General features: G+C 38.4%; 1 protein-coding gene across 2 annotated transcripts; it reads left to right on the forward strand.

Annotated features, from left to right (window-relative positions):
• The first annotated feature begins 265 nt into the window (after positions 1–265).
• On the forward strand, positions 266–22,803 carry tmem106bb (transmembrane protein 106Bb). Of its 2 annotated transcripts, none has more exons than XM_034704209.1 (9): positions 266–329; positions 6,564–6,763; positions 9,374–9,577; positions 9,740–9,803; positions 11,949–12,108; positions 14,548–14,688; positions 14,773–14,822; positions 16,574–16,627; positions 18,436–22,803. In XM_034704209.1, the coding sequence occupies exons 2-9, from the start codon at positions 6,748–6,750 to the stop codon at positions 18,548–18,550; spliced, it is 804 nt and encodes a 267-aa protein (XP_034560100.1). In that variant the 5' UTR covers positions 266–329; positions 6,564–6,747; the 3' UTR covers positions 18,551–22,803. The 2 variants fall into 2 exon arrangements, with proteins under 2 accessions (XP_034560100.1, XP_034560101.1); XM_034704210.1 differs by having other exon boundaries at positions 6,564–6,676.
• Positions 22,804–23,428: the final 625 nt, after the last annotated feature.

The following is a 23,428-nucleotide window of genomic DNA, read 5'->3' on the forward strand; positions in this document are numbered from 1 at the left end:
GTCCCTGCTCCTCCTGAAGGTGAATAAATATTTGCCGTCACAGCACTTTGTGTCTCCCTCAGTGTGCAGCAGAGACAACACTCAGGAAACTGCTGATTTTCTCAGACACTCCCTCTGACTCAATCACTGCCTCCCCCTGTGATCAATGGAGATGACGAGGACCGCAATTTAAACAAGAGGACCAATCAGCAGCCAATCAGAGCAGCTGCTGATTATAAGTGCAGAGTGCTCATCAGGAACATTAAGAATAAAACCGTCATTCAATCAGCAATGAGGAGGTCAAACAGGACGCAATGTTCTCCGGTCACATGTTCTTTTGTGTGTCAGCAGTGAGTACTAGAACTCCACATGCTTCATCCTTTTTGTCATTGTCCAGTTTCAAATGATAGAGAATCATTCAGTCCAGCTCATCTAACGCAAGGCATCTTATTTTACCTCTTTTATTAAGCTAACATAATTTTTCAGTTTCCTGTGAATGAGAAGAGGACATAGTCATTAAGTCACAACCTTTGGCTTTGACTGCATATGAAGATGGTTGACATGACACCTCCTCTGGTTGAGCAACTCATATGTGTTTGTATATTCTGTTTTGACCTAACAAGGACTCTTTGCAAACATTAAAATGCTGTTGGTAGGAAGAATAAGAAATAATCAAGCAGCAATCTTTGGTGTTGTGAAATGAAAACCAATGGAATGCATAAAAATGCAGTTCCCGAAGTGCCCACTTGACGCTGTCTGCAGAAGACTTTAAAGTCTACATTTTTGCAGCAGATATAAACATGTTTACAGCTTTGTATGAGAAACAACCTATTTCTCCATGTACTTAATTTCTTTATATTTAACAGGTGATTGCTTTAAACTCAGTCCTTTTGATTATTTTATGGCCAAGGTTTGATTGGGTGTGGCTGATGGACTACATGGATGTTGTCTCTGTGATATCAACCACTTATTTCTGAAGCAGAGTTTTGAAGCCTAGAGATGGTCACCATATTGGAAATGCTGACTCATCCTAACTTTTGCATAACCTAGCATGAGGCAAAGAGGTGGAGTTGAGGCGGGCCTTTAGCTTCTTTGCTAACAGCTACAGGCTGCCCACTTGACAGTCATGCCAGGTGTGCCTCTGATTAGGCAAAACTTGTAACTTTAAGACCCTTAAACTAATTTGTTATATATTTTACTCTCCGTACAGTGTGTTGGAGAAATTAGCTATTCAGAACTAAACTGTTTATGAACCAGGCTGTAAACATATTTAATTTTGCTGTAAAGATCGCCTTTTTGAATGGGTGTGTATGTGGTTTCCGGTGCTTCTGCAGCCAGCCTCAAGTGGACGCTCGAGGAACTGCAGCTCCCAGCTCGGCATTGGCTTTGTATTTATGGACCGGAGGTTGCCACTTGAGATCAACCAAAAGTCAGTAGGAATCAGCACTTCTAATTAATCGATCTTCATAATATGTTTTTAGAAACCAATGGGTGACGTCACTGAGTCAACAGCCATGTTTTCTACAGTCTATCCAATTATCTCAGTGAAAAAAGGTACAAAGCTTTGTATCATTGGCAAAAAGAACGTTTAGCTTTGACTCCCTTTTCTTTACTTTCTCACAATGTGAATGAAAAAATAAACTTAGAGTGTCTAGGAAAAATGAACATACTTGCCCAAGCAGCTTAAATCCCCTCGTTACCTAAAACTCTTCCGAGTACATGTCACAGAGGTCACGTTTTGCTGTGATATGAGAGGCAGTGTTGGTGTACAGTGCACTTCAGGCCTTTTGGTGAACTGAGGCTCAAACAGCAGCAGCAGTGATTAATCTCAGTCACACAGAATAAAGGACTGGAGTGGTGACGTGTCTGAGGATGGAAACCGCAGTCATAGTGGTTTTGACAGTGCCGATGACTCTCACAGGCGACAGCTGCTCTTCAGCTGCTGCTCGGGTGTGCAGTAAAGGTCGCGACCTCTGGTTTGATCTGATAGGAGGTGAGTGTCCTGTCAAAAACACCTCGATGAAATATGACAGCTTCCCACTGCAAAGGATAAAAACTCTAACAGTGTAACTGGGCAGAAACTAGAAACCAGTTGGCAAAGTAAACATCAATTTGTCCTCACATGAACCGACACTAAAAAAACACAACTTCCCCGGCTGCAGGGCTGCTGTGTGATGATCATAATTCATCACTGTCCTAGAGAACTCACTTCAAATCATTCAGATTTACAATTGAAATCAGTTATTTTCACACCACTTCCTGTTTTTTTCTAATTAAATACTCAAACTCTAAGAAAAACTACTGAACCTTTTGTTGACACCTGACTTATAGGGCACAAAATAAAATAACAGTTAGATACCTGATACCTGATTGGTCAAAACCTCATAACAACAGATATAAGGGAAAGGGACGACTTGATCACACAAGTAACTTTGTTGAATTAAAGAATACAGTGCTGCCAGTTCCTGACATTTCCTAAAGTTGTGTGTTTACGTATTTAAAATGTAATTTATACAAACTGCACAAAATGCAACAGTCAGTCATGCGATTAGATTGATACATTTTGCACTGGGCTTATGCTTCTTGGTTACTTGGTTACTATTATTGTCTCTATAAAACTTAGAGATGGGCCATGAGTTAGTATACAGAGCAATGTAAAGGTTGGCAGCTCTAGTTTGGCAATTATGGCAAAGAGAAGCTCAAAGAGAAAGATGACTGCTGAGGAAGCCTGAGAGTTGTCCCAGGAATTGGACAGTGCAGACCTACGATCTATCTGAATAAGAATCCGATAAAAGTTACTCGTTGTGGAATGTTTCATCCTTTGTACATGTATACATGTATACATACCATTAAACGATACACATATCACTCTAAATATTGAGTTTTTATTAATCATAATAGGTAATACAATTTGGAATCTGGCAATTAAAATGACCCCTCGTGGTCTTTCTAGTAGAATTTTAATTCTGGCCCCTTTAGGGTTAAAGAGAAAGGGAGTGATGATGATGTCAAAACTAATAACTATAATTTTTATTTTTATCTTTTATTTTTCTATTTTGCATGAAACATGCTTTACAAAAGGGGGTGACTAAGTGACAGGGTACACAGAAAACCAAGGTTACAACAACAGTAACAGAGACAGTTAGGGTGATTTATGAATAAGAACCAAAAAATCAAATAAACAAAAGCATTAACAACAAAACAAAACAAAACAAAATCAAAACAGCATGCAAAGAAAGAAAAAATAATAATGAAACAGATAAAACTGAACGGCAATTTATGTAACTTAAGCAAATGAGAATAACAGGGAGAACATCGATGGTACCTGATCATTTCCAGGGGGTAATCCATGGTTTTAGTGTCGGGAACAAGTAGATGTGTGTATGAGGGTGTGAAGGTAAGCGTACTGTCCCGGGGTCGGTTCCAAATAAATGAAAATAAAAGGAAAAAATATGTATAATATCAAAATTAAAAGGTAATAGCTTTCTTGTGGCTACTTATCTTTAGTGCTTCATTATTATCAATATAGATATATGAACTCATAAATATTGTATATTACTACAGAGGGAAAGGGAGAGGCAGGAAAAAAACATATTAATAAGGGAGCACATTTATGATACAGAATTAGGTGCATTTACGTTATAAACATATACACATAAAGACAGAATGCATTTTTATTCTACATAAAATACTCTGCAGCTTGTGAACAGATGATGATGATCATTTTCACACCCATAAACACAAAAGTTAACTTATCCAACTCAACTTTTTAAAATGGGAAGAGCAAGACCCTGACGGAAAGGCATGAAGTTGAGGGGTCCTGCGCTCCCAACACCAGCCTGAGACGTGTTTTTACCACAGTGTCAACGGGCAGAAGAGAAATGTAACTGATTTTACTCCTCTAGTAGTCTATTTCACATGTGCAAAAACAAACATGCATCAAGTTGTATGCACATAAAGTAAATTTAACTTTCAAAGGATTCTTACAGAAGTTTAAAGAGAATAAGTCAGTGTGAGTTGTCATGAAATAGTAACTGCTTCTTTTCACTGCTCTTTATTTGTCAATTTTTACCGGTCACTGTCTCTCTGTCTGATCATGAACACAGTGTCTGTGTTCCCTGTGGAGCTGACAGCAGCTGACAGGACTGACGCCACATTTCAGGTTTCAGAGCATTTCATCACCACTGTTAGTGATGATGTTCCATGTGTCTTTATGCTGCCGTGTCCTCCTTCTCTCTGAAACTGCTTATGTAATCTGTTTGTGCAAAAAGACAAGCAACATGTAAGTGTGAGCAGCAGTGATGTCATCACTGACACCAACCTATCAGTGACCATGAAGTCAAAAAAGGCAGACGTCATGAAGAATATATAATTAAACATCTTTAATGAAAGTGACTACATTAGAAACATTTATTCAGTAAAAGATGGTTTATTAATTATCTGCCATGTAACAAAAATTGTTGGCCAGGTAGTTTAATCCTGCTTCAATTTCTTCTAGTCTTTCAGAAAGGGCGTCTTTAATATGATGCCAATGAATGTGCCAGCCTTTATATAAATTAAAAGGTGAAACAGGTGCCTGTTACAACGTGACCTGACGGAGATGAATACTACTGACTTGTAGCTCTAAAGCCTAATAACATCAGGAAAATTTGACAACCACTGCCACCAAGTGGCAATATTACAAAACTGCAGTTTTAGAGAGGGAATAAGAACAGCAGATACATGGAGGTAGAACTGGCTGAGCATTAAAATTCCGTTTACTCAACAACAAAAAAATTGAAGTACAAAGAAAAAAATTAACAGACTTTCACACTGCAAACATGTTATTAGTGCATGTATGAACAACAAAGCTCCTGTTGTGGTTTGATTGTGTTTTTTTCTTTTAAATATAGTTTGATCTGTGTCAATTTAACATATACATAAAATACAAATAGACAAACACAAATTGAAGGCAAAATAAGTACAATCAAAAAGGCATTTTAAAAAAGGATTAAAGTTTTGTGTTTACATTTTAAAATCCAAATCCTTTACTTTATTTTCTTATTGGCTAAATATATTAGTAATAGGACTGTCAAATTGTTATTTTTTAAATTGTGATTAGTTGCTGGATTTCAGTAGTTAATCACTATTAATAAGGTTTATAATCTGATGTTAGAAATTCCATTATTTAGCATTTTTTTAAACAGTTTTTAAGTCCGTATCAACCATGTAAAGTAATTCTTATCAGTATCTCCATTTGTGAATCATATGGATGTAATGAAATGTAGAAATGCTCTTGACTTTTAGATTTATTAGTCATATAAATGCTACAATGCTTAACCAGTGTGGTCTGAAACCATTACTTAGAGGGAAGAGACAGCTACGGAGTGCTTGTTCTGTCAAATGCAGGCTTTTAATCTGAAGTCTTTTCATTTCCACATCACAATGGATGCCCTTTGTGGGATTTGAACAGCTTCAGAGTGCTTTTTCTATCAATTAAAGGCTTTTATTTTGAAGGATAACACTATTATACATGAAGAAAGATGCAGGAATGCATGTACAAAATGTCCAACCAGTGTCAATGCACTTTTCTTCTACACCTTTCAGGACTTTCAGTGGTTGATTTCTCTGCTTGATACAGGTCCTGTGAGTGATTGAATCTATTGTTCCTTGTGATAGAAAGACATGACTGTTCATAACATGCCAAATCAAGGACATCTCTTGAACCTGATCCTTCCACAAGGTTGATTGTCCTGCAGTCAGTTTCCGCCAATTTTGCAAGCCTGAGAGTTCACTTCTTTTATTCTGTTTCATCAACACGTCTGTGGTGATTCTCATACTGCAAAATAGAGCTCTGACCACTTTAGTGATGGGGTTGCCTGCTGTCATCAGCCAGATTCACTGCACTAGTATGCTTAGCCCTTAGGTGGTAGCTCAAACTTGAAGTCCTTTGGAGGTATTTTAATCAAAGTGCATATTACTTTCGACATGTCAACTGAGAATGTAAACAAACCTATGTCACTACTACCAGGCATCCTTTTATTTTTTTTATTTTTTTTCATTTTCAAGTTTTCTGGTCCTAATTTTTATTTATGAAGACTTATTAAAAGTATTGAAAGCCTTTAACAAGGTATCTGCTACAATGTTCATTTCTCTACATCAGAGAAATGAAAAGTATGATCACTTTTTTCAGTCTTTTTATTTGAATTCACTATCCTTTGAATCTTGGATACCATTTTAGCTTAATATCTGTGTTTTTTTTAAGTTATATTTTTGCGACGAGGACTATAGCCTATGTATATGGGGCGCTTAGACCGCTAGGCCACCAGCGCCCCAATATGTGTTATTGTCAGGAAGTGGTGGATTCAAAGGTTGAGACCACCCAGGCAAATGATTTATTTCTTACACTTGACTCAAGTATTATCTTAATCAGCTGACGTCGATTATTATAATACCTATACCAAAACATTCTTGTTTTAATTGCAGCCAAGGCAAAAATGTTAGCAAATGTGTTATTCATCTCAAGCTGGTTTTGTTTCTATTGCTCATTCAATTTCCCAGTGTTATTTGAACTTCGCTAAATCATATTCTCTACCTGAATCCAGTCTTTCCTATGGTCCTGAACGCATCATATCCGCGCATGTCTGTTTCGTGGTGGATAAACAAAACTGATCCATTACCAGCAGCAGTTCTCTGAAGAATTAAGAGTCACATTCAGGTAATTCTTTCTGACCTCATTTCACTCAAACTACCTCTACCTTCTCACACTAACTGCGAACAGACTGCTTCATGCTGAAGTGGCTAGGTAAGTGAGCCGTGGTTATATTGCTCGTGGCGTATGTTCATTTTTGACAGTGTCTTAGCTGTATGCTAGTTAGCTTATAGGCTAGCTATCAGTGTGATGGTGTTTTGTGTTAAGATCACATTTTGACAGCTGTCTTGTTGACTCGATACTTAACGGTAACTTTGTCAACTTTAGCTTTTCGCTTTTGCCAAATGCAAGCAATGTTCTTAGTTTAATAGGCTACTTGCAGTAGCTCCTACTGAAAGTTTATCGGTGTTGTGTTGAATATTGCTACCTATCAATACAGCTCATATGTACATCGCATGCGCAGATCCACAATCACGGTCGCTGGTGTAACAAGACAATAAAAATATAGTACAGTATCAACACATGCGTATCATACTCTCACAATGCAAATGTATTGAGCAAAGATGTAATATGAAGCTATTCTGTGCTGGGATCGTTGTAATGAAAGAGGGGAATGACAGCCTCTGATATTGACATGCGCTGCGGTAGCACTTTTTGACAGAGCAGCATAACTCGAAAGAACACCGGCCTAAACTAAGCCAGTGTTAGCACTAAAGTGTGAGCGTTTTCATGATTGCTACACTTACTTGACGAGCCTCATTTAAACTTGTGCTGTGTAAAACTAAACAGCGCGTGTTTACAAAAAGGTAAGGCTGACAGTTAATCTGAAGCATATAGAATATACAGACCAGCTGATGTTTGCACCTAAAATCTTGACTCTGCAGTTTGTTTTGATCCTACTATATCTTGTCCTAAGACCTGTGGGCCTTCCTTGGAATTAAAAAAGTAAAGGCATACTTGGGAGAAAAAAAAGTAGAAATAAAATTGTAAAATCAATGTTTAACAACATGTACAAACTTAACTGTTGCACAACAATATTTACTGAATCAAAATAAATATATAAGTTATATTCTAATAATTAAATGTAGTTTAACCTGCCAAAATACTGAATAATATATATCTGTAATGTTTGCTATATTTTATTGTATTGTATTGTATTTTTTTTTTTTTTTTTTTACCTTTCTCATGATGATGATGATGATGACTGTTATATTTTTAACTATGTAAGAACCATTGTTGTATTCCTCTGTCCTGTGTTGTTAGCTGATGGAACATAATAATTTCCCTCATTGGGGATCAATAAGTATATCTAACCTATTGATGATCTCTAATCAGGTTGTTTTTCCTTAGTTATTTCTTTCTTTATGTTTATAAGTTTAGACTATCGTAATTGTAAAATGGGATTTTTGTGTTGAAGTGATGAAATTTGAAGTTGTAGTGTTGTCCCAAATATAAAATTATAAGACTATGAATGAATCAAAATAAATGGTTTGGCATGTTTAGTTATGTTGGTGCAATATCTCCTTCATCAATCTTTGGAAATGTTAACGATCAATTATCGATCAATATTTTTTTTAAATGGACGTTTTCCATGTCAAAAACAATGCCAAATGCGTTTTTCCCCCTAAATCAAATTTTCCTTAATGAGACAATTAGGGATGCACCAAAATGACAATTCTTGGCCAAAACCGAAAATGAGGAAACCAGGGCCAAAAACCGAAACACCAAAGTAAATTATTATGCCAATTATTAGTAAGGAGACCGGGACAGTTGTAACATTTCACTCCTTGGATTTGAGATTAATCCATGCATTTTCTGTTTGTGTTGCACAGGCATGTTCTAGGCTCTTTATCCTCAAATGTGACTTTGAAAAACATCTTTTGAAAGTCCTTAAAAAATTAAGCTTAGAAGATGTATGCCACTTTGTCAAAGGGAATATAACAGCTGTTTAATACTTTAATGCATGATGGTAAATGTTATTTATTTGTAAATGCACTGGCCACCCCTGCCTATGTGAGAGCCTCAGTTTGGCCACCCCAGTCAAAAAGCTCTGGACACGCCCCTGCCCCTTAGCCACTCTGTTCTCCTTCTCCTGCGCTGTGCACTTCTCCTTCCCCAAGCGAGTTCGCCACATCATTTCTCGTGCACGCTGCTTTATTCTCACATCCAAGTAATGATGTTTATAACGTAGATCAAGTCCAGTCGCGATGAAGTGCAGAGGATCCGAACAGATCTCAGTGAAACATGTTCTGACAGACTCTAAGAGTGTACCTCTCACTGTTTTCACTCGGTGGTCCCTCTCAAACTCTTTGCTTAGAAGACGCTTTAGTGCTGAATTAAAGGAATAACGTCTGCTACAGACGCTTCAGAAGGCTGATCTCTTTAGTTAGCTGCTCAAAGCGGGCAAGAAGAGAGGGAATGTTTTTCTGTATTCTTGGTATTGAATAGCTACGTATCATATTGAAGCATACAAAATGTTAAACACGCTGAATATGAATGTGTAGAGCAGGCTTATAAAATAATCGCTGCAGACATACAGTCATATATAAAGTGAAGGCTGCAATATGTGGATTTACTGCAACAGCCTCCCAACCAGCTAATGAGGAGGATCACTCAATTTGGATAAATTATGTGAAAATGAATTTAACGGTGGATTTTACCTTCAACGTAAATTTCTTCTGTTAGATTGTTTATCCACAGTGTTCCTAGAAATACATTTTTCACCACAACACATGTTCTTGTTCTCATTTTATTCTTTCCCAGGTGTGACTATGGGGGATACGTTTTCCCTCCTCTCCAAGCAGACTGGACACGATGAGGGTCAAGACATCCTCACATCCCCTCTGGAGGACAGCCAGTCCGAGGACGGGAAAAGTGGAGATGTCTCCCAGTTTCCTTATGTGGAGTTCACGGGACGGGACAGTGTGACGTGTCCAACATGTCAGGGCACCGGGAGGATCCCCAGAGGTAATGAACCTGTGTTGGTTCTGAAACTTCTGTCTTTCATAACCATGTGATTTTACAACATCCAGTTTGAACTGTTCAGTGAAGCATGGGGATGATGTAAGACAGCACAAAGACTGAGTTCCCTAAACAGCTGACTCATCACTGATTGTTGTTGTGTTTCAGGACAAGAAAATCAGCTCGTGGCATTGATTCCTTACAGCGACCAAAGGCTGCGCCCCAGGAGGACGTGAGTACTTTAATCCTTGTTTGTTCCATTTTTACATTTGGGGTTAGATGACTAATGTGCACAAAAAGTTGCCCCATTAGATTGTTCCGATGTATGACTTCAAGTGTTGCAACATAATCCTCAGGAGCAAATATGTCTGATCAAAGTACGACGACGAAAGTTCCTGTTTTTGCCAATGTAAGACTCATTTTGTTCCCATGACAGAGATTTAGGTCCAGAAAGAGACCGGAGTCTTTTTTGACTACAAAGCTACCAAACCCCTTATTGTCATGTTGGATCAGATAGAAGCATCTAAAACTCTCAAAGCATAAAATAACTGGAGTAAATCAACCTGCTTATACACATGTAATCTCTATTGACAGACATCAAGATGTAAAATATGTTTGGCCCAATTTCCTTTTAAGGAGTCCTGGATTTTATATTGAAAAGTTCTCTGGTTTCTGTCTGTAGTATGAGTAGTGTTGACCAATTGGGTATCAGCAGGCTTTAGTGTTTGCTGGAATAACAGTCTGTATGGAGAGCAAAAGCAGGAGGAACACAGTATCAGCGTCTGTAGCCAAAGGGTTTCTAAAATGATGCAGGTGAGGTTAGACTAGATGCTCCCTACTCCCTACTCCCTACTACCAGGTCAAATTACTGTCAGAAAATCACTTTCCTGCCATTTATCAAACACAGAATATTTAAGGGAAGCAGAACATGAACTCAATCTTCGTCTTTTAGAGTCCTGTTAAGTGAATTTCTGGCGGCTCAAAGTTGAGCCAGTTCCCCTCTGCGTTTTTTCTCAGCTATCATGAAGCAATAACTTTGAGTTAAAGCCTCTGCGAACCTGACTTCTCGTATTTAAAGCTCATATAGAATATCGAAATTGATTGTGAAATTAGAAAAAATCTGAAAAAATCTGAGTGAAAATAAACATCCACAGCTATGAAAAAACTTGCTTCAAAAACAGCTTATTTTACAGGTCAGAGCATTTCTCAGGACTGTGTGGGCGTGGCCTAACTCTTTGATTGACAGGTCAAGAGAGTTCACAGCCTGCATGTTTGAGCCTTCTGACTCTGAATCTAAAGACATAAAAACTCCAGAATCTGAAAATTATTCATTTGAAATGGTCTCTGAGTGCGGAGTTACAAAATACTTCAGAATCAGGACTTCTATCATTTATTAGTTTTATCACTCCGTAGTCTCCGAGGCATTAGGACCATGTGATGCCCGGAGCAGCGGAGGCTGAAGTGCAGTATGTGCATGCAGAGGAGCTTGGCTCTGAGTGTCAGACGCTGTTTGGTTAAACTCTGAGCTGTTTGGGGAAAGTTATAGAACCAGTATGTAGAGGACTGCTTTAGCCAAAGTTTCCTCTAATCCACAGCAGTTAGTAAATAGAAGAATGACAACAAGCTGTGATCTTCACCGGTGGATGTATAGACAAGGACACACGATCCCAGTGTCACAAAGAGCAGAGAGACAGCTATACAGATAGCATGTGATTAGCAAACAAGCTAACAGCCAAGGCAACAATGAGGGGAGCTAGCTGAGACGTCAGGAGACTGTCTGAGCAGGAGCGGATTAGTTTTGTTGAACATGTGTGCATGTGACTCAGTATTTCATTTATGATTGGTTAGATTTGTATTCATAGCTATCCAAGTTAACCCTGCCTTCTTTAACCTAACGTTAGAACGGTATCAAAAACTTGACTCATGATTTTTCAAAAATGGATTAAAGTTCAGCTCTAATATTTTAAATATATGTAACAGTATGTAAATGTGATTTTTGTTGATTTGGGTGACCAGAGGCTTTAAATCTGCATGAATCGGGTTTTTATGAAAGTTATTTGATTGTGTAATAAATCCACTTACTGTAAACCCCCGGGTCAAAGATTCAAATATTGTTTTCTCAAAGTTTTGGAATAAAAGTCGTTAAAAACAACAGCTCCTTTTTGTTAATGCAAAGGGATTCTGGGGTTAAAACTTTGTTTGTCTGGAAAATCTGACCTACTATTTCCTGCAAAACAAAGTGACAAGGTCGAGCAAAGCCCAGGTTAAAGAACAAAAATGCTGAATCTGTAGATAATCATATATACCTTGACTCTGGATTGTGTAGTGTACATTGTGCTTTTAGTAACACAGTGGTGTTATTTTCTCTTGTCCTCAGGAAGTTGTATGTATCAGCGTCAGTGGTTCTCTGCCTGTTACTCTCCAGCCTGGCCGTCTTCTTCCTCTTCCCTCGCTCCATTGATGTTTCCTACGCCGGGGTGAAGACTGTTTTTGTCAGCTACGACCAAGACAAACGCAGCGTCTATCTCAACATCACGGTGAGATTTAGATTCTAGATTTAAATGGCTTTCAACATTGTTACACAGGCATACTCCATGTTTTTGTTTTTGTTTCATTCCTTTTTTAAGACAATATCCAAAGCTTGTGCCAAACTCAAACACACACACACACACACACACACACACACACACACACACACACACACACACACACACACACACACACACACACACACACACACACACACACATGCAGTTTATGTTTTGGTGATGAAAAAAAGATATCACAGACACATTCACCTCACCTCATCAGTTTGTTTTACTGCTGAAAATATATAAAAAAAAAAAAAAAAATTTGGGTCTTTTTCCAAAATAAAAAGAACATATCAGGGATCAGTTCAGTCATGTCTTTGCTTCCCTCTTGTGTACAAACCGGGGACAAATGCAGGGTTGCTGATCGATCGAGAGGAGTCTGTGGGGTGGAACCAAGCGGCAACCTTCAGAAGTGCTAAAAACTGCAGTTCATCGATTTTCGCTTGAGGCTGGCTGCAGAAACAACAGAAAGTACATCCACACTCTGTACAAGGCGTGAAATTTTTTCTAACGCGACAGTTCAGAAGATATTAAGATTACAAGTTTTGCCCATTTAAGGACATGACTGACTTGACTGACAGGCGGGAACACTGTAGCTTTTGTCCAGGAGGCTCAAAGGCTGCCTCTTTACCTCACAGTAGCTCAACAGAAGTTTGGTTGTGTTCAGCATTATCAATATGGCTCCCACCGCCGACTGGCTTCAAAACAGCGCTTCAGAAACAGATAGGTGACGTCACGGATACTTCGTCCATTATTTATACAGTCTCTCTGTGGAATAGATATCTGCCCATATCACACAGAACCACATGAGATGTCAAAACAGGAAGTTGTGGGAAAATTATCAGATTGTCTTCAAGACTGTCTTCCTCAGACAGCCTTTTACTTTCATATTTTATGGTATGTAAGTCACTCATACCCCAGAGTTGATTTGCCTTGTTTTGATGTAAGCAGTATGAATGGTTTTTTTAAAAATCTATTTACAGTTTAATAAACATAAAGATTTCTTTCTTCAGAATACAGAAATTTAACTCCAGTAGTAATAAATGATTGATTTATTACAATCAATCATAAAGAAAATATTACAAGATAATAAAGGTTTCATTTTACTAACATAAAAATAGTTATGACGCCATCAACCCACCCACAATGTAACTAGTGGGTAGAGCTTATTACAAGATTGAACATGCACCATCTTGCAGCCTGCAGACCAATATCGTAGATAGATTGGTGTGTTCTTGGTTTAAGCTCATTCTGCTGATGTACGGTGGTTGCACCTTGTAGTAAGCCATGTTATGAAAAGTCTCAGGTGCAGTTTGAGCCTTAAGGTTGGGAGTCCACAAAAAGGTCCCGACATAATGCAGAGGATATAAAAGAGCTTTTGTTTTGAGAAACTGGCAATTAGGGTACCAGCTTTTGTAACTTAATGTTCAAACCAGGGTTTACGTTAGCTGGTATTTTCAGACTTTACGTCAGTAGCACATACATTTGTCTAACAGATGAAGATATAAGCTGACAAAATGTCACCTGGGAATATGAATTTACTTTTTTATTTTGTGGGAAACTTGGATTGTCTTGTATTTTGGGTCTACACCTTTATATGCCAACCTTTACTTTCACCCAAAGGCCACAAGTCACGTTCACTGACAGGTACAAGTTTGCTCAAAAAAACATCTAGACAACCCGTCTCTGTTGATTCTGTAAGAATGAGAGGAAATATGGACAAACTTCAACTTCTGTCCTTCAACTCACACTCCAAAGAGCTGATCAGGATGAAGTCTAGAGATCTTAACACCACACTGAGTCACAGAGGGGTTTTATAGATGAAACAGACATGGTTCAGAGAAGAGAGAATGACCCAAGAACCTAAACTTTACTTCCCTGGTATGAGTGTTTGGGTTTTACAGTAATCTAGATTGCTTTTGAAATACTAAAAAAGATTTAGGTCTCTGCTGGATTACTGTGTTGCAAAACATTGTCCAAATAATGTGCGGCAGGAACATGTTCCACCATCAATGAGTAAATTTCACTTACGAGGGGCAAATATAACAAGGAGAATGTAAAATGATGGACACACATATAATGGTCTGCATTGTAGTGAAGAACGTTTAATCAGGAACCAGAAACCTAATCAATTACCATAAAATCCAGAATATAAGTAAGGTCTGTGTGTGGACAGTTACTGGGAGAGTCCCAGAGCGATGCATGGAGACCATCATTGTATTCAGCAATGTGAAGTTTCCATGCTGGTATGTAGCTCTCTCTACTCGTCACCCTGCCAACTACCTGTGTGATCGTTGCTTATTCACACTTCTAGATATGTTCCCTCTGCTTTGCTTGTTTACAACTTTGGCTAATAAACTACCTTGATGCCTGTTTTTCCTCCAGAACACCTTGAACATCACCAACAACAACTACTACTCAGTGGAGGTGGCCAACATCACTGCTCAGGTTCAGTTTGCAAAGACGGTGATCGGAAAATCTCGCATCACCAACACCACGGCCATCAGCCCTCTGGACATGAAACAGGTACGCCCGGACAGATCAACGGTGTCACCTGCTACATGTGTCTCCTTTTCTAAATCTGGCTGATATCTTCATTTCTTTTTTCAGATTGATTACATGGTCCCAACGATCATAGCAGACGAGATGAACTACATGTAGTAAGTAATATCTACTCTAAGAATAAGAACAGAGCTGTCAGTGTAAGAGTTAGAAGTTTAAAGTCAACGGACAGGTGGGATGCTTCCTCCTGCTTTTTATTTACAGCCCCACTCTCCACTTCTATGACTGCCCACTTTATGTTACTCTCAGATCTCACTACAATAACATATAATTATAATAATAACAATAATAATACTAATAATAAGAATAATAATGACAACAATAATAATGATAAAAATTAAACCTAATAATGTAAAAATTATTATGATAACAATAGTCATAATAATGATAATAATAATAAAAAATAATAGTAATAATAATGATAATAATACAAAAATAATAATGATGATAATAATGACACTAATCATTTCAAATAATAATAATAATAATAATAATTAAAGCCGCAAGCGGCGGTGAACGGGCCCTCGCACACCCGCAGCCGCCGCCTACGCGAGCCGCCGCCTACGTGAGCCACCGCCACATGTAAACCGCTGACTGATATTTGCCACCACATGATGTCAAAGCAAGATCTGAGAGTATATACTGGCTTAGGTGATGCAAATGTTCCAAGTTTTTGGCAGATTGCCAAGAAAACGAAAATTTTAGTCTGAACATAATTCCTTTAACAATAATTTAATCGTCAATATGTCTGCCATAGAATGTGCCTTGTTTGGACTGAATTGGAGAAAAGCCCTAGGAGTAGCGCCCAAAAGTATGCACCCTTATTTGGGCGTCATTCTTCACATTCAAAGCTGTATGTGCATTTGATGCCCCGCCTCAACGCCATTTTTAATTTTCAAAAATAGGTGGCGCTCTTCCTGTTGAGTTTCGGATATGGGTGTGAGAGGCTTTTTTGTGCGTCCTGATGCCATGAATAGGCGTAAAAAAAATTTAAAGCATGTAGCTCAAAATAACCCCAATACGGAGGCGTGTTTGAAAATTTTAGGGGGCGCTAGCGAGCACATTTTTGCAATTTTTTTTGCAAGACCCATAAATTACTTAATTTTTCACCAGGCCCGATGAGTGTGCAAAAATAGCCACGCTTTCATTCACGTTCAGGGGGCCAAAAAGGCGTTTGAAGTTGCGCGACAAAGAATAAAAATCGATCCTTAGAAAAACAATAGGGCCTTCGCCACCAGTGGTGCTCGGGCCCTAATAATAATAATACGTAATACATAATAAAGATAATAACAATGATAAGGTTGGGGAGAATTCAGCCCTGAAGTGCAACACAGTCTTTATTTAAAAGCTCCTGCAGTGTTGCCAAATCTCTTTTATAATGCTTCTTTTCTGAAAAGTACACTTCTTTTTTCAGGAGTTTAGTTTTCTTTCACCTTGGCTTAGAAGCTCATGGGAAGTAAGCTTTAAACCCAGAGATATCTCTATTTCTATGTATTTGAGATTTCCAGACTCTATGAACCTAAAATCACCTGATTTGTTTGTTAATCAATAAATCCTTAAGGAGGCAGAGAGAGTGCAGCTGAGGTGAGCGACCTGGAGTGTTGAATGAAAGCCCACAGCCATGGTCAGAAAGAGCCTTCTTGTCTCGTTGAATGTAAAAAAAAAAAAAAAAGAGAGAGAATCGTTCCTCCCATGGACTGTTCTAACTTTTATATTTAATCCATATTATTTAATTTCAACCTCCTGGTTTGGTCCAGCAGAGTTGGCGGGTAATGACAGGGTTTTGGTATTCTTGAAGCATTTATTTTTAGTATTTCAGTAATTAACTTGCATTTGTTTTTGTTTACAGTGACTACTGCACTCTGCAAACCATCAAGGTCCACAACATTGTCGTCATGATGCAGTAAGTTTTTGATTTATCACTCCCCCCAGGCAGTTTGCAAATTCACATGAATTCAACCAATCACATCAACTTTTCTGCAAATTTTAGAGATTGTAAAACATTTCATATTTACATCACCAAACTCACTTCCTTCATGTTCATATTATTGATCATCTTAGGTCTGTTTGTCCGTATGTAAAGCTGTGTGTTAGAGACTGCAGCTATATTCACGTATGCAGAAAAGTCATCCTGAAATGTTCTATATGGGCTGCTTCCACTGGGCGCTGACTGTCATGACCCTGGCTCAGGGGAGGCAACATAGAGGAGTCATGAGTCAAGTCTATATCCAAATATTTATTATAGAAACTAATACAAACAAAAAAGCGACAGTAATGGCGGCTGCTTTGCTGCCGATCCTGGCTGTGTGTGAGAGCGTGGGAGAGGCTTGGCAGGGGCTTTTATGTAGCCTGCCCACAGGTGTCAAGGATCAGAAGCTGAGCCTGTATGGAGGGTAAACGGTGCCTCAAGGAAAAAAAGAGACATTTTTGCACATAACACTGACAAATAGCACTGGAGCAACCATTTCAAGGCATACGCAGTGACCATACCTGCGACATTAACCAAAACAGGCATTAAACTTACTGATAAGAGTTTCTGCTCCTTGGGCTGGGTCCAGTCCACAGCAGAACGGATTCTTGTGTGATGTTATGGAAAGTTCAATGACTCTTGTTTAAGTGTTTTTTATGTTTCCTCTCACCGCTCCTCCTCTGCTCTGATAATCCAGTGCACACATGGCTGCAGGAGCCTCATTGGTTGACAGAGCTGTCAATCAATCATCTTTTTATCATCAAATAACAAATTCAAACTAAACTAATCAGAAAAATGAACAGTGACATAAATCAGCGTAACAAGAGCAGACTATATTGACATAAACTATGTTTGAGACACATTTATTTGACCTGTATTTAGAATTTATAGTTTGACCCATGTCCTATCTATTAGCATGGGGGAGACTGTCTTTATGACCTATACTACAACCTGTCTGTAGGGGGAGCTCTAAATGTTTTGTCCTCACTTTCAGGAGCTATCATGTCATTCATCATTCTCTATGGTCTATATGATCGCCTGATAACTCAAACAAACTCACTGATTGAGCAGTCAATCATTTTCATCCAGTGAGTCTGGTAGCTTTGAAGAGAGTAACCCCAGATTATGTGGAGACAAATGTGTGTAAAATAATAAGACCCTTCAAGAAAACTTTCCAGGAACTTTTGCTTTAGTATGTAAATAAACTCTTTATCCTTGGGAACAGTTTGTGTAAGTAAATGAGAATCCCTCGAGGAGAGGTTGAGGGTCACTTGTCAGGACTCAAAATAGAAGACAGAAGAATCTGATGGAGACGGCAACTTCAACAAGAAATATTCAACCTTTGATTTTTTATGTACCCAAAGGGGAAAAAAATAAGTTAACTTTCATTTGTGTATCCAGTGAGGGTTGATTTCATCCTCTTTGTGATATTTAGAACCGATTCTACTGAAGCCATTCTCAGTGGAGAGTCATCTGTTATCATTAAGGAGGCAGGGTTTATTAGCTATACCGCAGCCAATCAGCAGAGGGAGCTCAAAGTATCTTAGCCTCAAAGCAAAAACTCTCATACAGTACTGTAGTTTCATTTCAGTATGACTCTTTCAGACGTTTTCGGCTGCAATAATTACAAAAATCCAAAAAGCAAACTCCTGGAGGGCCGGGTTTCCTCCAACTCCAACCAAACATTACATTACACTGTGTGTGTCCTGTGGCCTCACTGTGTCCCTCTCCTTGCCCTGCAGAGTCACCGTCACCACCACGTACTTCGGTCACGCGGAGCAAGTGTCTCAGGAGATGTATCAGTACGTGGACTGTGGAGGAAACACCACCTCCCTCAGCGCGATGATCACCTGCTGAGTAAACCCTCCGCTGTCCTCCTGCAGCTGGAGATAACCTTCACACGTTCCTCTTCACTTCTGCTCCACCCACAGCCTCTGACTAATCGCAGTGTTGACTCCGGTATCAATGTTTCAATAACTCCTGACTAACCGCAGAAGATGATGCTTGTCATCTACTTTTAGAATAGGAATAATTAATGTATTTTTAGTATAAATGCAAAAAACATCATTTTATTTTGCTAACATCTTTACTTTGTTTTCAGTCTTTAGTTTGAGGAAAAGCAAATCTTTCCAAAAGTTAAAAGCTCTCCGTTTTTTAAACCTGACGTCCAGCACTGACTTTTGTCACTCAGATATTTCTGTTAAGCGATTCTGTGGTTAGATATCAGACAGTGTTGGGACTTTGCTGCTCACTACCCTGAATCCAAAAATATTTTGGATGCCAGTAAAAATGTTTATAAAACAGAATGTACTTATCTGCTGTTACATATTTTAGCATATCATCTATGAAAACAGGAACTGAGACAATATATTTAACTTTCACATCTCTACAAATGCACTATTTTCTCATTTTTCAACAGCATTCCCAGATGTGTTGCAATAAAGACAATTAAAACTCGTTAAAATACTCCTCCAAAGCTTCCTGCCTACAGTGATGGAAGTTTAATTTATTTGATTTAGTATTTGTCACACGTGTCATAATTTAATTTATAGTGCCAAAACTAACGTTTACAGATCCCATTCTTCGGTTGTAATCCATCATCCATGATCTGTTATTTGCGCTTCAGAGCAGGAGCAGAACTTATTGTTGACTACCTACCAAACCCTGATGCACTTTATGAGTCTATTTAAAACTCACATTTATAATTAGTGCTTAGTTACAGACCAATCTAAAGCTCCCCGAACTATCTTCATCAGGAGACGTTGCACATTCAGAAACACATGCACAAGTCCAGATTGAATGCTACGAGGGAAACTTGCTCCAAATGAAATACAATAAAATTATAAAACAGGAAACAGCAAACACAAACAATGCAAATTTAAAGACGCACAAACGGAGAAAATGCATAAAAGATAAACGCTGCAAGTCGAGACGTGGTAACAGATGTACTCCAGGCCTGTAGGGGGCGCAGTGTGGGACTGTTAACTATATTTTATAATTTATGGGAGGGAGTGAGGAAGACGGGGCGGTGAACAGTTCACATCACTAATAAACTATCCCACTCAGCGCCCCCTACAGGCCCGGAGCGCTTCTGATGTCAGCGTTTCTCTTTTGCATGTTTCATTTTCACGTTTGTGATTTTTGATCTTCATTGTCTCTGGAGTTGCAGCTCGTTTGCTGTTAATGCTTTTTTATGTTTCTTTCATTTGCGGCACGTTTCCATCATCACGTTTGTTTCTGAGTTTGCAGCACATTCCTCTTTATGAAGATCGTTCCACCTGTATCAGATGAGTTAGCTTTTGTTCTCATAAGCCTTCTCTGTTACCGCTGTGTTAGACTTTATGAAGGATGAACAGAAAGTGGTGTTGTTGTAACATCAGTGTTCACATATTGTCGTGTTCGACAGTTAGATAAGCTCAAGTTCTTCTTGTAATTCTATTTTGTTATTTATTCACTGTAGTGTTTGCTTGGTTGGAGTATAGTTCAAAAAGCTGTTTTTGTCTCCTTCATAGTAATGAAGTGAAGTCTCTCCTGCTGCATTATTCAAATACATCTGGAGAATAGTATTATTAGATTGTATTTTAATTTTTAAATCTCGTCTTTTACATTTCGTCCAATAAGCAGATGAGATTTCTCATCTAGTGATTATTATTTACATAATGATGCGTTATTCTAGTATCTTTAAACCAGTGGGTTTTTTTCCAACATGTTTTGTCGTCCAAATGACGATCTGGGATAGAAGTTCAGGACAAATGCTCCTGTTTACTGAAAGTTTATATTTTTGTCACAGACAGTCTCAGATTTATTTTCTGTTTTCACACATGCACTAAACTCCTGAAAACTCTCCTGAAATGATCAGGGTGAGCTGCACATGACCAAAATGTTCATCCCATTTTCCAGCCAGCCCTCCAGTTAAATTCCTGCAGGAAGTCAGGCTGACTCAGGATAATTCCCCATGCAGAAATCTGTATCACGCTCTTAATGCACATAATGAAGCTGCTTCATCCTCTTTTCTGCTCCCAGTATGTTCTGCTCCTCTCTTTTTATGATTCTGTGAATACATGTGTTTAAACATGTCATTGACATAAAGGTAAAACACTGTCACCCTTGTGTCCTACTCTGGGCATCGCCCTGTAGCATAGATCTGCAGTCTTTGTACTTGCAGACTGAACCCTGCAGCAGAATGAAATAGGTGTCCCAGTGTGTGAGTTCACATTGAGTTATGGTGATGGAGAAGTGCAAGAGGCAGAATGACTTTGCCCCACCTTTATGGAGCCATGCATTACACATTACAAACAAGGGGTACCAAGGGTCTCAATATCTCACCTTAAAGCTGTCAGTCTTTAAAAGCTTAGTAACTACAGCAGTGTCTTTTCTCCACCATGTCCTGTCTCCTGAGGGAAGACTTAACACAGTCAAGGACTTCGCAAAACTTCAGCGCCTTTCAGGGGTCCTGAAATTTCCCAGGAATTTTCAGGAGTGCATGTGTGAAAGGGGCTTAATGTTACAGAAAGGATCCCTCTTTAAGATGACTTTTTTTTAACTGAAACTTGTCGTCAACTCAATTCAATGCCACCAGACTGCGGTTATTTTACCTAGGAGTTACCGCTATAACAAACCCAAACCTTTTTCCCCCTTTCAACCAGTTCAACCCTAAATTATGTAAATAAACCCACAGGTTTCAAAGTACTGGAAAGCTCAGTCTCACCAGCAAAACCCAAGCAATGTCTAAGGAGTCCCTGCAACCTTCTGAGCTGCCAAATGGGGGCAGCATACTGTACATCTTTGACATATGCTTTTGCACTGCCAGATGATACAAACTATCCCAACAAGCCTTATCTTTAAGGGGACTGGGGTCTTGTTTTCCCCCTAAACCTCTATGTAACTCATGAAGTAAAAACTGCTCCTGGTCTTTGGGCAGTTTAACACACGAGCAGATGTATTCAGTAGAAACAGCTTGAAGAGACGTTCGTCTGACTCTGCTGCACCGTCCTGCTTCCGTTAGCTTGTAACCTACAGGAGTTTTCAGCAGTTCAGCTGTTAATGCATCGCTTTTATCACTTCATATGGCACATGAATTTCCCCACAGTTCTTTCTTTGCTATCTTTTGGTGAATTAGAATAGCAGAGAAAGTGTAACAAGAGGTGTTAAACTGATGTAGAGCTGCAACCAAAATTTGACTTTAGTATTGACTAAAGTCTGAACATTAAAAAAATCAGACTGCCTCAATGGCTCAATCAACCAGAAAGTCCTTGATGTTTCCCGTTAAATATAAAAAGCATTCAGGTGTTCAGCATTCTTCAAGCTATACCAAGTGAAAGATCATGTCATTGATTATTAATTGTTTACTGTACATGACTCATGTTCAAAACACTGCAGACATGATGACTGAACATCAAACCACTGAAGCTTTCAGGTCGATGAGTCGTACGGCTGTTTTTCTTTGTTGTTGTTTTGTTTAATTTAAATATTATATCTTCTTATTTGTGTTTTTGCTTTAACGCAATCAGAAATTCCAATTTCCTAACATTTCCTGAATGCATCGCGACAGTCTGCCTTAGTCCTGCTGATAAAAGTTTGTGTTGAATAATTGTAATATGTCCGGTGATTTGTGTTGCTTTTCTCACCAATTACCGCCAAATTCCTCTTGATGTGCAGAAAGCTGTTAATTTTTTCGTTCTAATATAACAAAAAAATGAGAAGGAATATTTTGTGCAACATTGTTCTTAATTTATTCTGTTAATGAGACTCTAAAGGTAATATATTTTCCACCTCTCATCATAAATCATCCAGAGATTATCTTGCCGATCTATCATTTTCTTTGATTGATGTCACCACCCTGTAAATATTTAAAATGTTAAATAACGTCTTCATACAGATTTTGATAGAATGAAGCTGTGACGTTTGTACGAAGAGGATTTAAAGAAAAGCACATTAACAGTTTGATTTTATTTCTAACATGCGACCTTGTTTCCGTTAACAATCTGAACCAACGTGTAACATTTGTAAGCTTTTAGTCTCCTACCTCTCTTGTCATTGAAACATTTGTCTGTTGTTTCTCATAGTGAATGTTTGTTGCAGGAGCATAAATAAAGTTTTAAATTATGGTATTTTCATTCCTCCTTTGTGTTAATGGCGTTAGAGCAGCCTGTAACGAAAGTTTCGTGTGCATGATCAGGTTTATAGAAACATTTTTTAACAGGAAAACAGGAGAGAAAGTTTGGAACATGTTAAATATATTTTAAAAGGACATAAACAACATTTGGCAGTCGGTAAACAAACATTTTCAGCGTCATGTTCCATGACTTCAATTATTCCAGCACCAAAAACTGATTAAACTGTAGTGGTGGTAGTGTTCAGTATTTAAAGGTGCTGTGTGTAGTATTTAAAAGCACAGTGTGTAGTATTTAAAGGTACAGTGTGTAGTATTTAAAAGTACAGTGTGTAGTATTTAAAGGTACAGTGTGTAGTATTTAAAGGTGCACTGTAGTATTTAAAGGTACACTGTGTAGTATTTAAAGGTACAGTGTGTAGTATTTAAAGGTACAGTGTCTGGTATTTAAAGGTACACTGTGTAATATTCAAAGGTACAGTGTGTAGTATTTAAAAGTACAGTGTGTAGTATTTAAAGGTGCAGTGTGTAGTATTTAAAGGTACAGTGTGTAGTATTTAAAGGTGCAGTGTGTAGTATTTAAAGGTACAGTGTGTAGTATTTAAAGGTGCAGTGTGTAGTAT

Source organism: Notolabrus celidotus, chromosome 16, assembly GCF_009762535.1.
Source record: "Notolabrus celidotus isolate fNotCel1 chromosome 16, fNotCel1.pri, whole genome shotgun sequence".
NCBI lineage: Eukaryota > Metazoa > Chordata > Actinopteri > Labriformes > Labridae > Notolabrus > Notolabrus celidotus.

Excerpts from the sequence above, each read along its gene's own strand:
- tmem106bb (XM_034704209.1), top strand. Across the intron at positions 12,109-14,547 it reads GCGTCTATCTCAACATCACG|AACACCTTGAACATCACCAA; the intron begins GTGAGATTTAGA and ends TTTTTCCTCCAG. Across the intron at positions 16,628-18,435 it reads AACATTGTCGTCATGATGCA|AGTCACCGTCACCACCACGT; the intron begins GTAAGTTTTTGA and ends CTTGCCCTGCAG.